Raw genomic sequence first — 15,978 nt, 5'->3', positions numbered from 1 at the left:
AAAAAAAAAAAAACAAAAAACAAAAACAAAAACAATAAAGCACCTTCCCTCCTTCAGCCTGGGCAAGCCTTAGTCTGGAACACATATAGTTGGGGGTGACATGGTCAGTGTCTTCTCTTATTCTCTCTTGGCCCTACCCCTACTCCACAGCTGTTGGCTTGGTCCCATCCAGGATTTCGGGAGGTGAGAGAGAGGGGTGAGATCAGAGTGTGGAGGTGTCTTGCCTGACAGGTGCAGCCGTGAAATGACATTACAAGTGGTTGATGCACAATCACTAGCTCTTTCTTCCATGACATGCTTTCATCAACTGCCCTGCAAGGGAAGGGGAGGGGTCATGCACCACAGCTTGACTTATTTTGAAAATAGAGCTTTACTTCTACAACCTGGATGCGAGTGAAAGGCTGAACCTGGCATCATCAGTTCCACTAACTCTTTCTATGGTTGCATACATGGACTAATGCATTGTCCTAGGATGTGGGTGCTCAACTCAACCTACTTGCTTGGGACTTCCTCAATTTTGCCTATGAAACTCTCATTTCCAAGCCATAGGTCCACTTTGGGTCTGGTTGCTCCTTTTTACTTTGGTGGCCTAATATGCTCATGATATGGTTAGAATTTATAGTACTTAGGAATGAGTAGGCTGGATAATATTTCCTCATGGGCCTACATGACCCTGACCAGCACCCCCAGATGGTGGTCATTGGATGGTGGACATCCAACACAAGAAGGAAGGAACATTTTGCTTTCCTGCCTCGGAAAATGAAACACATTTGAACGATAGTAAACCTTGAGATGTCCACCCACAGCCAATTAACGTGCACACGGGAGAACCTCGTCGGCCGCAGCGTCTGCCATGTCAATCCTTAATTATCATTTGGAATGGAGGCTGTGGAAGTCTCAATTCTACCCATTCCTCATGATTAATTTTCTTCTGATTAGTTTCTTAAATCCCAATATTTCTTTTTTCCAAAGTCATGTGGACAAAGCCCTGGTCACATTTACTATTACTTTCAGCACAAAGGTACGAATATCTTCCCTCAATGTGATATGTGCAGCATACATCTCACCTATGGAACACCTAATAGGATTTCCCTTAACTTACAGAACTGTCATTTATTTTTGTCTCTGCTAAGAGAAACCCAAATGCCTTCACTTAATTTTGTAGTTTTGTCTCAATTTTCTCTGAATATTTTAGTCTCTGTAATGACAGTAATTATCATTTTGATCTTGCAAAGATTAAATAAATTAGCGGACGTGTAAGTGTTTAACATGTATTATATGCCATATATATTTCAAATATATATATTTGAAATGAAATATGAAATCAACCTTCAAAATATGGAATGAAGCATTTGTACTTTTGCTTGAGATATATGTGAAATACTGCTTTCAATTAGTCTTTTTCCTAATATAAGAATAGGAAAATGAAATATAAAGTGACCCTAATATTAGCTATCTGATTCTTCATACCTTAAAGGCTAGGGTTTAAATCTTTTTATTTATACATTAAACAGGCTTTTGGAAAGTTACATTTAAATGGAATTTTTGAAAAGCTGTAATATGTGTAATACAGATACTCATAAATGACTGTGATTATATTATTCTACTTTCTCAGGGAGAAAGAGAAGCAAACCTAGAACCCACTTCACTCAGAGTGACAGAGCTCCACAGAAAAGAGTCCGATCAAGAGGTAAAAAAGAAAAGAGGAATGTACTTTCAATAACTAAACATCTAATTTCCTGTGCAGTACACTGTACTTTCAGTAATAAACCCATTTCCTTAATTGTTTTATGAAGCTGTACTAACTAGTGAGAAATTTATCCTATTTAGTCATTTTCCAAAATGTGTCAAGGAAAGAAGGAAGTAAGTTGGTGATTGATCTACAATCAGACCCCGGGGGCTCAGGCGCCACTAAAGTGCTACTTTCGCTGAAATAAATTTCAAGTCTGGAGATAGTTCATTGCCATATAAAGGGCACGACCCATATTTATTATTTAGCTGACCTTCCTCTGGCTACACAGAAAGCCACAGGTTGTACACTAAGGGTGAAACAGAGTTGTGATTAGAGATCTGTGTCCTAAGACTTTCTTTTTCTTTGTGTGGGCTTAGGCTGATCACTTGAGTTTCTTTGTCTCAGTTTTCTCATCTGGAAAGCAAGAGCATGAATTAGGCCAACCATCTTTCTTTCTTTTTCTTTTTTTATACTTTAAGTTCTGGGATACCTGTGTAGAATGTACAGGTTTGTTACATATGTATACATGTGTCATAGTGGTTTGCTGCACCCATCAACCCATCATCTACATTAGGTATTTCTCCTTATGCTGTCCTTTCCCTAGCCCCCAACTCCCGAGAGGCCCTGGTGTGTGATGTTCCTGTGTCCATGTGCCCTCATTGTTCAACTCCCACTTATGAGTGAGAGTATATGATGTTTGGTTTTCTGTTCGTGTGTTAGTTTGCTGAGAATGATGATTTCCAGCTTCATCCATGTCCCTGTAAAGGACATGAACTCATTCTTCTTTATGACTACATAGTGTTTCATGGTATATATGTGCCACATTTTCTTTATCCAGTCTATCATTGATGGACATTTGGGTTGGTTCCTAGTCTTTGCTATTGTGAACACTGCTGCAATAAACACACACATGTGTGTGTGTCTTTATAGTAGAATAATTTATAATCCTTTGGGTATAACCAGTAATGGGATTGCTGGGTCAAATGGTATTTCTGGTTCTAGATCCTTGAGGAATCGCCACACTGTCTTCCATAATGGTTGAACTAATTTACGCTCCAACCAACATTGTTAAAGCGTACCTATTTCTCCATATCCTCTTCAGCATCTGTTGTTTCCCAAGTTTTTAAACATTGCCATTCTAACTGGCTTGAGATGGTATCTCACTGTAGTTTTGATTTGCATTTCTCTAATGACCAGCGATGATGAGCTTTTATTCGTGTTTGTTGGCTGGAGAAATGTCTTCTTTTAAGAAGTGTCTGTTCGTATCCTTTGCCCACTTTTTGATGGGGTTGTTTTTTTCTTGTAAATTTGTTTTAAATTTCTTGTAGATTCTGGATATTAGCCCTTTGTCAGAGAGATAGATTGCAAAAATTTTCTTCCATTCTGTAGGTAGGCCAACCATCTTTCTTATTAGTCCATCCCAGTCCTAATAGTCTGCCTTTCTAAAAATTTGTCTCAGGACGAAGGACAGCTCCCCTGTTTATCATGACTTCTGTTGCCCATACATGAGCCCATACATTGCATGAGTGCAATGGTGTGATCTCACCACAGACTCCACCTCCCAGGTTCAAGCAATTCTCCTGACTTAGCCTCCCAAGTAGCTGGGATTACAGGTGGGCACCACCATACCTGGCTAATTTTTGTATTTTTAGTAGAGACAGAGTTTTGCCATGTTGGCCAGGCTGGTCTTGAACTCCTGACATCAAGTGATCCGCCTGCCTCGCCCTCCCAAAGTGCTGAGATTACAGGTGTGAGCCACCATGCCTGGCCCTACACCTTTGGTTGGAAGGGAAGGATTCACTGCTCACCCTCCTGGAGTTCCTTTGAAGACCTTACACCCCCTTCTCTGTGAAATCAGGTCTCCAGTCCCCCACCTGCCACCCCATATAATTTTCAGATTATTCTAGAGCTCCCTGAGCTCTTCTCTCAGCTACAAGGAAAGCTGACAGGATGGAGAAATGAACTAAAGCAGAGAACAAAAATAGAAGGCAGACATCATCTCCATTAGGTTATCCTATCATTACCCTGTCCCTGCTTGCCCCGTCAGTGCTCAAATTGGGAGATTGAATATGATCTCTGGCTTCATCTAAGGCTACCTACCTGCAGCAAAGCAGCATAGCTGGAGAGCTCCTGTCAGAACAGTGACAGCAACTGCGTTTCATTGTCATATAAGAATCAGTGGAGCTTACTAGATTAGGAGTTAAACCAGTTTTACTGAAGTCTAAGTTCTCTGCTAAAGTATTCTATTTTGTATGAAATTTGAAAGGTGAAATTGGGGTAGACATTCTGTAATTATGCATCAAAAATGCCACTTGGAAGAAAGACTTTGAAACTCTAGAGGTTTTTGGAATAGAATTTCCTAAGTATCCCTTGTGTCTTTCTAGGAATTACCTCAGTAGGGAGGGAGGGGGGATGTGCCTTTGCAAAGTGAAACAGAATGAAGAAATCCTCTCTTTCAGCTTCAAGAAAGTACAAAGATGAAACTGTGGATTTTAAGGCTCCTTTGCTTCCGGTGACCTGTGGTGGGGTGAAGGGAATTTTACATAAGAAGAAATTGAAACAAGGTGGGTTTCATGGTCTTCTTTAAATTGCAGCTCCTATCTGAAGGCATCACAAGTAGTGGGGAATTATCATGTGAATTACACATCATTCAAGGAGTTTGGCCCCAGTTTGGTTTGAGGGAAGGAGGAAGGATTTCTAAGATGATGTTTTCAGACTTTAAGAAATCACGCCCATTAGATGCTGACTTGCACATGGAGTGTTCAGGGGTTGCCCAAAGAACCAAAGAGAAGTGCAGGAACGTCAGTTCACAGATGGAAAATGTCACGTATTTTACTTTGAATCAGACAGAAAAATGAAGAGGCCTTCAACCTCAACTTTCATATTCTCTCTCCGTTCTGGAGTGCCATCACCAGGGCAAGGTGCTTGATATAGGAAGATGATCACAGAATTTGGGATCACGAAGCCTGAGTTCCAGCCTTGGCTGTGCCAGGAGTGACTGTTCCATTCTGAATAGAGAAGGGAACCTTTCTGAACCTGAAATTTCTCATCCAAGAGAGGGAACAATAATAAGAAACCTGCCTCATGATGTAGCTGTGAGAATTAATTTACATATTGATGTAAAATATGTAAATTTACATGTTTTTACTGTAAATTATAAAACTTTGCCCAAAAATGTCTATTGCATTGTGACTATTTCTAAACAGCTTTACTGAGATGCAGTTCACATATCATACAACTCACCACTTAGAGTGTACAAATCAACTATTTTTTTGTATATTCACAGAATTGTACAGCTATCATTATCGTCTAATTGTAGAACAATTTGTTCCACACTAAAAAAAAAAGCCCATGTCAATTAGCAGTCAATGCCCATTCCCACCTAAGCAGCCACTAATCTATTTTCTGCTCTATAAGTTTGCCTATTGTAGGCCTTTCTAGAAATGGAATTCTATAATACATGCCCTTTCCTAACTGCCTTCGTTCACTGATTGTGGTATTTTCAAAGTTCATCTATAATGAATGTATTAGTACTTCATTTCTTTTATTGACAAATAATATATTTCATTGTATAGATATACCACATTTTGTTTATAAACTCATCATTTGGAACTATTTTCACTCTTTGGCTATTATAAATAATGCTGTCCTGAACATTTGTGTAACAAGTTTTGTGTGAACATATTTCAATTATTTGGGGTATATATTCAAGAGAAGAATTACTGCATCATATGGTATTTCTATGTTTAACTCATTGAGGAATCACCAAAGTGTTTTTCACAGTGGCTGCACTATTCTGTATTCCTACTGGCAGTGTGTGAAGGCTCCAATTTCTCTACATGCTCACCAACTTTGTTATCGTCTGTCTGTCTTTTTTATTACAGTCATCCTATCATCTTAGTGGGTGTGACATGGTGTCTCATTGTGGTTTTGCTTTGTGTTTCCTTAATGGCTAATGGTATTGAGCATGTGACTATCTTTTACATATAAATTAAATTTTTTATTGGATAACATTTCACAATTAGTTTTTTAATATCAGCTACCCACGATTGCAGGGGTGTGAAAATCTCTGTTCACTAATGCCACTAAACTGCATAAAACATGTTATAATTGAGAATGCAGATGTTGCTGGAGTGACCCCTGAGCCACAGGGCACCCATCTGAGACCGTAGCCACAAGTTGAGGATTCTGCCTCCAACATTGCCCTCACAGCCATCTGGAGACTCAGGCCTGGTCTCTACTTCCAAATTTGAATAGAAAACTGGAATCCTCTGATCTTTCAGAATCACTTACTTTTCCTTCTGTAAGTGCTTTTGAAATGCTTAAAAGGTTGCTCTTGTTGACAACCATGACTTTCTTCATGGATGAAGGTCAAAGAAATGTGCACCCCTGCCAGGAAATATCCTTAGAGGGGACTTTCAGGCTGGATTTGAGGCCTCTAAAGTCTGAGAGGGAAGGCCAGACCCTCCTGCTATTGATCTTGATCAGAAATTGGGTGGCTCTAGATCCAGTGTGGTGAGTGGCCACAGTCTGAGTGCTGGGAAAAAAGAGGGCTCAGAATCAACTTACCCTGGTCTTACAGGAATCTTGGTGAAGTGTATACAGAGTGAGGATGGAAATTGGTTCACCCCCAGGGAATTTGAAATCAAAGGAGGCCACGCAAGATCGAAGAACTGGAAGCTGAGTGTGCGCTGTGGCGGGTGGCCCCTACGATGGCTGATAGAGGTATTCCAATGACAAGGGGCCAGACCTGTGTCCGTTCTTGTTCCCTAATAATGAGGAGACTGTACTGTTTATTCACCAAATCTTTGTTAGGTTATTGCTAAAGCCTTGATGCCAGTGGGTTCATCCTCTCACTCAGGAGAGAGGGACCCCATATCCGTAACCACACTACAGTGCAACACATCCATGTTGTACCAGGGCCTCCATCAGGATAGGCTCAGCAGCTTGAAGGAGGAAAGGGTCATTCTGACTAGGGTGCATGCAGACAGCTTTGTGCACTGAAAGAAGGAAAGGAGTTGATAGTCCAGCAGTGGAAGAAGACACTTCAGAGAAAGAATGGCATAAAAGCCAGAATGCCATGCAAACCAGAACCATGGCAAAAGTAGCTCTGTGGATTTAGGTAGCACAGATTGTGAGCAATTAGGTATACTATAACAATTGGGGCAGTTTGTGGAGGGCTTTAATGCCAGGCTAAGGAGTTTAAACCTATAATTGAGATAACAAGGATTCAGTGAAATCTTCTAGGATTGGAAATGACATTTAAAGCAATATTTTATTTTATTTTTAGGAGACAGTCTCACTCTGTTGTCCAAGCAGGAGTGCAGTGGCTCAATCTTGGCTCACTGCAACCTCCGCCTCCCAGGTTCAAGTGATTCTTGTGGCTCAGCCTCTCGAGTATCTGGAACTACAGTCGTGCACCACCATGCCAGGCTAATTTTTATATTTTTAGTAGAGATGGGATTTTGCCATGTTGGCCAGGCTGATCTCGAATTCCTGGTGTCCAGTGGGAGGTCTCCTCGGCCTCCCAAAGTGCTGAGATTACAGGCGCAGCCACCGCGCCCAGCCGTAAAACAGTATTTTAGACAGCCATGGGGCTTTCCCCCTAGCAAACCTATACTCAATTCAGAATGCTCAGTTCAAGTGTGACCCCTTCCTGAATGTTCATTGACCCGGCCATGGGTCATCACTTCCCAAGGCTCCTGAGCCCTCTATTAAGGCCTTTCTACTAAGGCCTTTCATTCACTGTTTTATATTTATTATTCTGTGAGTGCTTTTTGTCTGTAGACCCCTTTAGGTTTTCCCATCTTCATGTGCCCAAGATTGATCAGAGTTACTGATACTCAGTAGCAGCCAATAAGTGTGTGCTGCTTGGATAGCTGTGGTGTAGGGACTCCAGCTGGAGTGGCACTGGTGGGACTGGAAAAGAGGTGATAGGTGGTATGAGATTGTGAAGGAAAACCTCTTAGAACTTAGGGAAGAAACACAAGAGAAGGGAAAATGGTCCTGAAGATGCTTTTCTGGCTTCTATTGATTGAAGTCTAGAAGAAGCACAGGTGAAGAGAGGGAGATGGTTTCTCATTAGACACCCTGGGTTTGAGCTGGCAGTGGAACACTCAGGTAGAAAGATTTGGGAGGAGGTTGGAAATGCCAGACTCACAAAACAGAAACACAGGCTGACCATATACCTGAATCTTTTTGTCTTTCAGAATGGATTTCTGCCTAATCCTCCAAGAATATATTCCAGGAAAAAAAAGGTGATTATTACATAGCTTTCTACAGCTTCATGTCACATAACTGATTTAACATGCACAAAATCTTATTTTATGGGGTCTGAAATTGGGTAAATATAATTAAGCTTTCACCTTCATCACTACCCACCTTAAAATACACTTTGCATGTATTCCTTCAGAGTTGCTAATTTTCAATGCTAAATGTATATAAAGCTAGGTCCTCTTTGGATCAATCATTTCATATGAAGATGATAAGGAGCCATCAAAATGGACCTCCTGGATGTGTTTTAGCAATAGATGCAGATGTTTTAAGGGTGCAACTTTCCAAAGTTGGAAAGTCAAGCATGGTCATGGGATACATAAAATATTTCATAATAAGGTGAGAGGATCATCTTCAACTCAAAATTCAGATTTTTTTCATTGAAGTTACTATTTTCTAACTTTAGTGAAATAGGATGGAGCAGATGTTTGCTCACATCCATTTGAGACATACGTGAAACCATATATCATTTCATGAAATAGGCAACAAAAAGAATATTTCTTTTCTGATCCTTCACATTCTCTTTCACCTTCCAAAAAAATGTACACACAGACACACAGAATGTCTTCTCAAGATGAAATTATTTCCTGTTACCACAATGGTGCCACCGAGGACAAAGATCTCCAGAGGCAAATGTATTTTATAGGAGGGGCTGACCAGGAAAATCTTTTATGTTGATGCCACCTCTTTGGCTCTACCAGAGGAACTGTGCCGACCTGCTTTTTATCTGTGAAAGTGATTTTTCCCTCTCTTGAAGAACTCAACAAACAAATAGATTAAGTGCAGTGTAGATTCAGGACAAGGTGATATTTTTCCAAGACTGGGTTTGAATGAGAACCTGAGGAGGGGGAAGAGAAAAATATCATCCTTATGCACTTCAGGTAGAAATGCACATTCAAGACATTCACAGATTTCTAAAACAGCTCACACATAGCTAGCCACTGAGCTTCATATTCCACTGGGAACCTGGGATTCAGGTGTTTATATGATCAGATATACTGGCTGATTTGAATTCTCAGCCAGTATTCCCTTTGGGGAATTCCCTTTGGGAATCTCAGCCAGTATTCCCAAAGGGAAACTATTATGTACCTATTCAGTGAGTACACTAAACACTAGCATCTCTACCTTTCCCCAGGTGCCAAGAGTAACTCAGCCTGGATGACCCAAATGAGCTGGACATTTCCAACCAACCGACTCTCCCTCTCTTCTGGGGTGCAACACTTAGCAGCAACAAGCTGCAGTTGCCTCTATATGTTGTGTCTCCTCATGGGGAGAACAGAACGCCCCTTAAGTGGCAGATCCACGATCCATTATGAACTCCATGGGTCCTCTGTGCCTCTCAGAGCTTCTGGCAGGGCCATTTGGCTTTGGGAAATTTCAGTGTCACTACCAGTGCCACATGATGGCATCTTAGCTCATGACAAGGGCCACATAAACCTTTTGGTCCAGCTGAGGTATTGTAAAACAATCTGATACACTCACCCAGAATAATCATTGTATGCTAATGTTTGCTTGAGGGCCTCCAGTAATTTCTAAGTGAAAAAATATTCATTTATTCACTCATTCAACATATGATTATCAAGTACCTATGAAATGCCAATGACCATTACAGAAGATTGAACTCAAAAATTATTTCAGCCAAGCATGGTCACTTAAGCCTATAATGCCAGCGTTTTGAGAGGCTGAGATGGGAATATCATTTAAGCCCAGGAATTTGAGACCAACATGAACAACATAGTGAGATACCATCTCTACCAATAAAAGAAAAACAAAAAAATTACCCCGGCATTATGGTGCACACCTGTGGTCCCACCTACACAGGAGACTGAGGTGGGAAGATCACTTGAGCCTGGGAGGTTTTCAAAGCTGTAGTGAGCTGTGATTTCATAATAGCACTCCAGCCTAGGTGACAGAGTGAGACTCTGTCTCAAAAAAAAAAGTTTTAAATTTATTGTCAACATGGATGAATTACAACTGGGTTGGGTTGGAGATTCTAGGCCAGTCAGAGAGGCATTCAGTGACAAGGTCACCTCTCAAGTGCTTGTCCTTTGAATCACACTTGTTTATGGCCTCTGGTCCCTGGGCTACAGACAGAAGCTAAAGCTGCCTGTATCCCAGAAGGGAAGGATGCCAAGTCATGCAATGGATATCCAAAAGCCATCTAAATAAATATAGTGGGTTACCTCTGAAAAGTCAGTCAACCTGACATCTTTTTGTGATTTGGATAGAAGGGAGAGTGGGAGACTTTCAGGAAAAAGAGCTACAGCACAGAGGACCTTGGAGGCATTTTATCACCAGGGCTGTGTCCCTAGGGGAGCTGCAAAAAGCAGTGTTCTTCTTCTCTGGGACACTGCATAGCCTCCAGGTCTCTGGGCCCTGTGATCCCAGGAGGCTGTGGGGGATAAGTCCTCAGCCTGATTATTATTGCAACTCTTCTCGGTGGGATGATACAAAGGCCAAGTTTAGGAAATATGCCTGAGGGCCCCTTGGAGTAAGAGGACAAGTAGTTTCTCTGAATTGGCCTGTGCAAACTAGGTCCAGACTCCCTACAGGGAATGGGACTTGCACTGGGCTGAACAGTAGTACTTGGGCACTTTTTATTCTCTCAGTAGATATATAGGCAAATCAGATATGAGGTAAAGGGAAGGCTGTTTAAAAAAATAAAACTTTAGAAAAAATAAAATTTATAGCATTTATTTGAGCAAAGAGCGATTCATGAATTGGGCAGCACTCAGAACAAGGAGAGGTTCAGAGAACTCTGCTGCAGCAGCCCAGACAGTGAGGCCACCAAAGGAGTAAGTCAGGAAAACTAAATTTACTGGCTTATCATGGAAAGATGATAATTAGAGGTTAGATGGCAGATTCTAGTTGGTAAAGTCTCTAGTTTCATTTTATCGTTTATATCAGGTTTCAGTTTGCTTACTTAGGAACTTAAACCACTGGAGCCATCCCAGTCTGCAGGTCTTCTTCTCATCCCAATTATTTTTTTACAACTGGTTCCTGAATCCCTTCAAAGATGACTATTTAAATTTAAACAAATGATAGATGGAAACATTACATTCAATATTGTAAATCAATCTTTCTGTTTTTTTCAACAGAGAATACTGAAGTCTTACAACAATACTTCAGTTGACCCTTGTGTAAGTATAAATTCTGAACTATGACCCCCAGAATATTCCACTCCTTTCTCCAGGGATATGTTCTGTGTCATGACTGCTGTTCCCTGAAGCATGTTCAGTCTCAGTTGGAGTATGTTGCTGTGTGTGATGACCAAAGAATGCCAGATGCATCACCCAAGCCAGGTAGATGTGCCTGGGCCTTGGATGTCTCAGTGTGAAAGCACCCTTTCCATCTGTTTCAGTAGAAACCTTCCAATGTCCTTATTTATTTCCCCTGGAAAGTGAGTGTAGGAGGCTGAGCTCTATACCACTGAGGTCTCTTGAGACAGAGCTTGAAGTGGTAATGAGTAGGGCTGGCCTGGTGAGTAAGGGGAAGGAGCAAATGTGAAAGGATAATAGCATTTTCAAGTAAGGGGTGTGGGTGAAAGGGAAAGTCCCCAGAATGTACTCCAAGTTGCAGGTAGAGCTGAAGATGGTCATAAGCATCAGCCAGAAGGAACAGGCCAGGTTGGGCTATTATGTTCAAGGTGTGGATCCTGCCATTAGCCCTGTAAAGGAGTACATACAGGGTGAGTGGTCCTTTACAGAGCTCCTATGGGTGGTCTCAGGTAAGCCATTAGCATGCTGAGCTGGTTAGGACTGAAACCAGCATGACCTAGCAAATCCTGAGGCATTTTAAGTCAACTGCTTATCTGGTGCTCAGTACTAAGTAACCCTTCTGATTCCATGGCCCCATCCATTCTCTGCTTGCGATATGACTGCCTGTTTTGGGTTCTGCCAAAATCATGGATGAGTCCCTTCTCTAAATGAAATCATGGTTTGATTCTTTTCATTGCAATGAGATGTCTGTTTTAGGCAGGGTCACCTTCTTGCACAACTCTGGGGGACAGCACTCACATAGAATATCATGCAATAGCACTGACACATGATACTTAACAGAGGAGGGATGCTCAAGTAGTTTTATATGCACTTTACCTCCAAAGCAATCCTCCAACAAGATTTAGGTCTTATCCACACTAATTTTGATATCCGGCCAACTGAGGGACTTTTCAACAGTTAAAACAGCCCTAGAAGTCAGTGTTTGTGTGGTTGATTTTGGATGGACTAGGCATGGAGGTTTAGGTTTCACATCCCACAGCCAGATATGTGTGGGGAGAAGAGGGAAACAGTTCCAGCAAAGGTATGGTCACTGTTAATAATTTTTCCAAGGCCAGTAACAACATTGACTTGTTATATCCCCATGCCTCCATAACCAGACTTTGCTCAGGTTGAATCTCGTGTTGTCCTGCAGCCTGGAATCACTTGAAGAGCTTTAAAAGAATATTGCTTCCTGGATCCCACTTCTGGGAAAATTCTAATTTAATCATTCTGGACTATGTATGACTTGAACATTAGGATTTTTTTTAAGATCCTCAGATGTACCAATTCTGATATATAGAATTGCCTATTCTGTCACCTAAAGAAGAATATCAGTGCCTGTGCCTCAACCCTGACCCAGTGATTCAGAATCCCTGGTGTTGGGTTCAGGACATTAGCATTTTACATACTCTCCTGTGATGAGTCTAATGTACAGCCAGACCAACAACAAAAGAACCAGAGAAATCAAATCTCTTCTTGAAAAGATATGGGTTTGGAGAACAAAATGGCAGATAGGAGGCAGGACTAACTTGCATCTCCTACTCGGATGGACAGAACAGCATGTTGAGACTCACATTGTGAACTTTTGCTCCAAGAACCACTGCAGGAATATACCAGCAAAACTGAAGGAAGTCACACACCCTTTAAAAGAAGTGGCTTGCCACTGCAAACTCTGTGAGACAGCCGAAAAACTGTGAGTTCTCAAAGTGTGAGAGGGAAAAAGTCCACCTCTGAACACATATCCTCACTGGGGAACCTGGAAATCCGGATCACGGGAGAAGGATTTCACCTAACCTAGAGCTGAAATGAATTTGGAGAGCTGAGTGAAATGTAAAAGCAGAATAAGCAGAAGGAAGAGGTGCCTTCCCCAAGGACCCCTATAGGCACTTCGGTCCCCAGGGAAGCCATTTCTGACTTTATCTCACAGGAGTCCTTGCGGAGAGCAGCCAGTACAATTTGGGGAGAGCCATGGGGAGAAGGAGGCTTCCAGCTGAACTTTGTGACAATTTTGACCAAGCACAAATTTTCCTGGTCAGAATCTGGGGGTGTGAACCTGAAGTACAGATATAAACACAGAAGCCATGGCAGGCAGGGAGGGGTGAGACCTGAAAGCCCTGCTTGCTTTCTCAGTGGGGATGCTTGTTGCTGGGGCAAGATCTTAGCTCCAGGCAAAGGAGGCTTGGATATAAATTTGGCTCTCTTGGCTGTTGGGCACCATAGCGGGCATGAGACTGGCCTTGCTGGCTGCCTGGGTGCTGAGTGAAGCCTGTCACTGCCGGCTTCCCTCACTTATCTGGTGAACTGTATGAAGCAGCAGAGGCAGTCATAATCCCCTCTGGAATATAACTCCATTAGCCTGCAAGCCACCCACCTCATCCCCCACAATGGCCGCAGCAAGCCCTGTCTGAGAATCTGAGATCAGACACACCTAACCCTGCCCCCAGCTGATGGTCTTTCTCTACCTGCCCCTGTAGCTGAAGACAAAAGACATGGACTCATGGGAGCTCTATGATCTCACTCATCACCTGAGAAACCCGAATACTTATCTAGTGAACCTAGGTCAAGCTTGTATCCCCCTCATATTACTTGCAGCTGATGGTCTCTTGAAAGTGCCACCTCCTGGCTGAAGGCCAGCCAACTCAAGTCATTACAGCCACTCATAACAGAACCACCTTGCTCCAGGAAGGAGAAAACAACAGCTAATTATACTGCCTGTAACATCCTGGGTAACCAGAGGTCCTGAGTCTGTCCAAGTAGCAACTTCACTGCTAGCATAACCAGCCTTTGAGAAAACCAGCGTACTAAACAAAACTACAACCAAGGACTCTTACAGAATCCACTTCACTCCCCTGCTGCCTCCACTGGAGCAGGTGCTGGTACCCATGATTGGGAGAACTGAAGACAGATCACATCACAGGACCCTTTGCAGATACTCCCCAGTACCAGCCCAGAGCCCAGTAGCTCTTCTGGTTGGCTAGACTCAGAAGAGCAATAACAATAACAATAACAGAAGAGCAATAACAATCACAGTAGTTTGGCACTCAGGAAGCCCTATCCATAGGAGAAGGGGGAGAGCACCAGATCAAGGGATCACCCTGTGGGACAAGAGAATCTGAACAGCAGCGCTTTAGTTTCAGATATTTCCTCTAACATAGTCTACCCAAATGAGAAGGAACCAGAAAAACAATTCTGATAATGTCAAAACAAGGTTCTATAACATGCCCAAAAGATCATGTTAGCTCACCAACAATGGATCCAAACCAAGAAGAAATCTCTGAATTGCCAGAAAAAGAATTCAGAAGGTCAATTACTAAGCTACTCAAGGAGGCACCAGACAAAGGTGTAAACCAACTTAAAGGAATTAAAATAATAATACAGGATACGGATGAAAAGTCTCCAGAGAAATAGATATTGTAAATAAAAATCAGTCACAACTTCTGGAAGTGAAAGACATACTTAGAGAAATACAAAATACACTGGAAAGTTTCAACAATAGACTAGAACAAGTAGAAGATGAACTACAGGACTCAAAGACAAGGCTCTCAACCCAATCCAACAAAGAAAAAAGAACTTTTGAAAAAATGAACAAAGCCTCCACGAAGTTTAGGATTATGATAAATGACCAAACCTAAGAATAATTGGTGTTCCTCAGCAAGAAATCTAAAAGTTTGGAAAACATATTTGAGGGAATAATCAAATAAAACGTTGCTGGCCTTTCTAGAGATTTAGACATCCAAATACAAGAAGCTCAAAGAACATTTGGAAAATTCATCACAAAAGGATAATCACTCAGGCAAAGAGTCATCAAATTATCTAAAGTCAAGATGAAGGAAAGAATCTATGAGGCAAAAACATCAGCTAAACTACAAAGGAAAACTTATCAGATTAACAGCAGATTTCTCAGCAGAAACCCTACAAACTAGAAGGGATTGGGATCCTATCTTTAGCCTCCTTAAGCAAAATGATTATCAGCCAAGAATTTTTGTATCCAAGAAACTAAGCTTCATAAACAAAGGAAAGTTAAAGTCTTTTTCAGACAAACAAATGCTGACAGAATTCAACACTACTAAGCCAGTACTACAAGAACTACTAAAAGGAGTTATAAATCTTAAAACAATACATCAAAATATACCAAAATAGAACCCCCTAAAGCATAAATATCACAGGGCCTATTAAAAAATAACACAATGAAAAAAATTAGGTATTCAGGCAACAATTAGCATGATGAATAGAATAGTATCTCACATCTCAATACTAATGTTGAATGTAAATGGCCTAAATTCTTCACTTAAAAGATACAGAATGGCAGAATGGATAGGAATTTACCAGGCACATACCTGCTATCTTCAAGAGACTCACCTAACACATGAGGACTCACATAAACTTAAGACAAAGGGGTGAAAAAAGATATTCCACGCAAATGGACACCAAAAGTGAGCAGGAGTAGGTATTCTTACATCATACAAAGCAGACTTTAAAGCAACAACAGTTAAAAAAGACAAAGAGCGACATCATATAATGATAAAAGGACTAGTCCAACAGGATACTAGCACAATCCTAAATATATATGCACCTAATAGTGGAGTTCCCAAATTTATAAAATAATTACTCACTTTGGGAGGCCAAGGTGGGCAGATCACAAAGTCAGGAGATCAAGACCATCCTGGCTAATGCAGTGAAACCTCACCTCCACTAAAAATACAAAAAAAAAAAAAA

General features: G+C 41.4%; 1 protein-coding gene across 1 annotated transcript in view; it reads left to right on the top strand.

Moving 5' to 3' along the window:
• The window catches only part of LOC105536627 (nuclear body protein SP140), a 59,727-nt gene that overhangs the window by 33,585 nt on the left and 10,164 nt on the right, over positions 1–15,978 (top strand). The window contains exons 7-11 of the mRNA XM_011976032.1: positions 1,616–1,690; positions 4,192–4,296; positions 6,315–6,457; positions 7,942–7,989; positions 11,104–11,145. Coding sequence (XP_011831422.1) covers positions 1,616–1,690; positions 4,192–4,296; positions 6,315–6,457; positions 7,942–7,989; positions 11,104–11,145 — 413 coding nt within the window. The remainder of the gene's footprint in view (positions 1–1,615; positions 1,691–4,191; positions 4,297–6,314; positions 6,458–7,941; positions 7,990–11,103; positions 11,146–15,978) is intronic.

Source organism: Mandrillus leucophaeus, unplaced genomic scaffold, assembly GCF_000951045.1.
Source record: "Mandrillus leucophaeus isolate KB7577 unplaced genomic scaffold, Mleu.le_1.0 Scaffold1616, whole genome shotgun sequence".
NCBI classification, from domain to species: domain Eukaryota; kingdom Metazoa; phylum Chordata; class Mammalia; order Primates; family Cercopithecidae; genus Mandrillus; species Mandrillus leucophaeus.
This window is presented reverse-complemented; position numbering and strand designations above follow the sequence as displayed.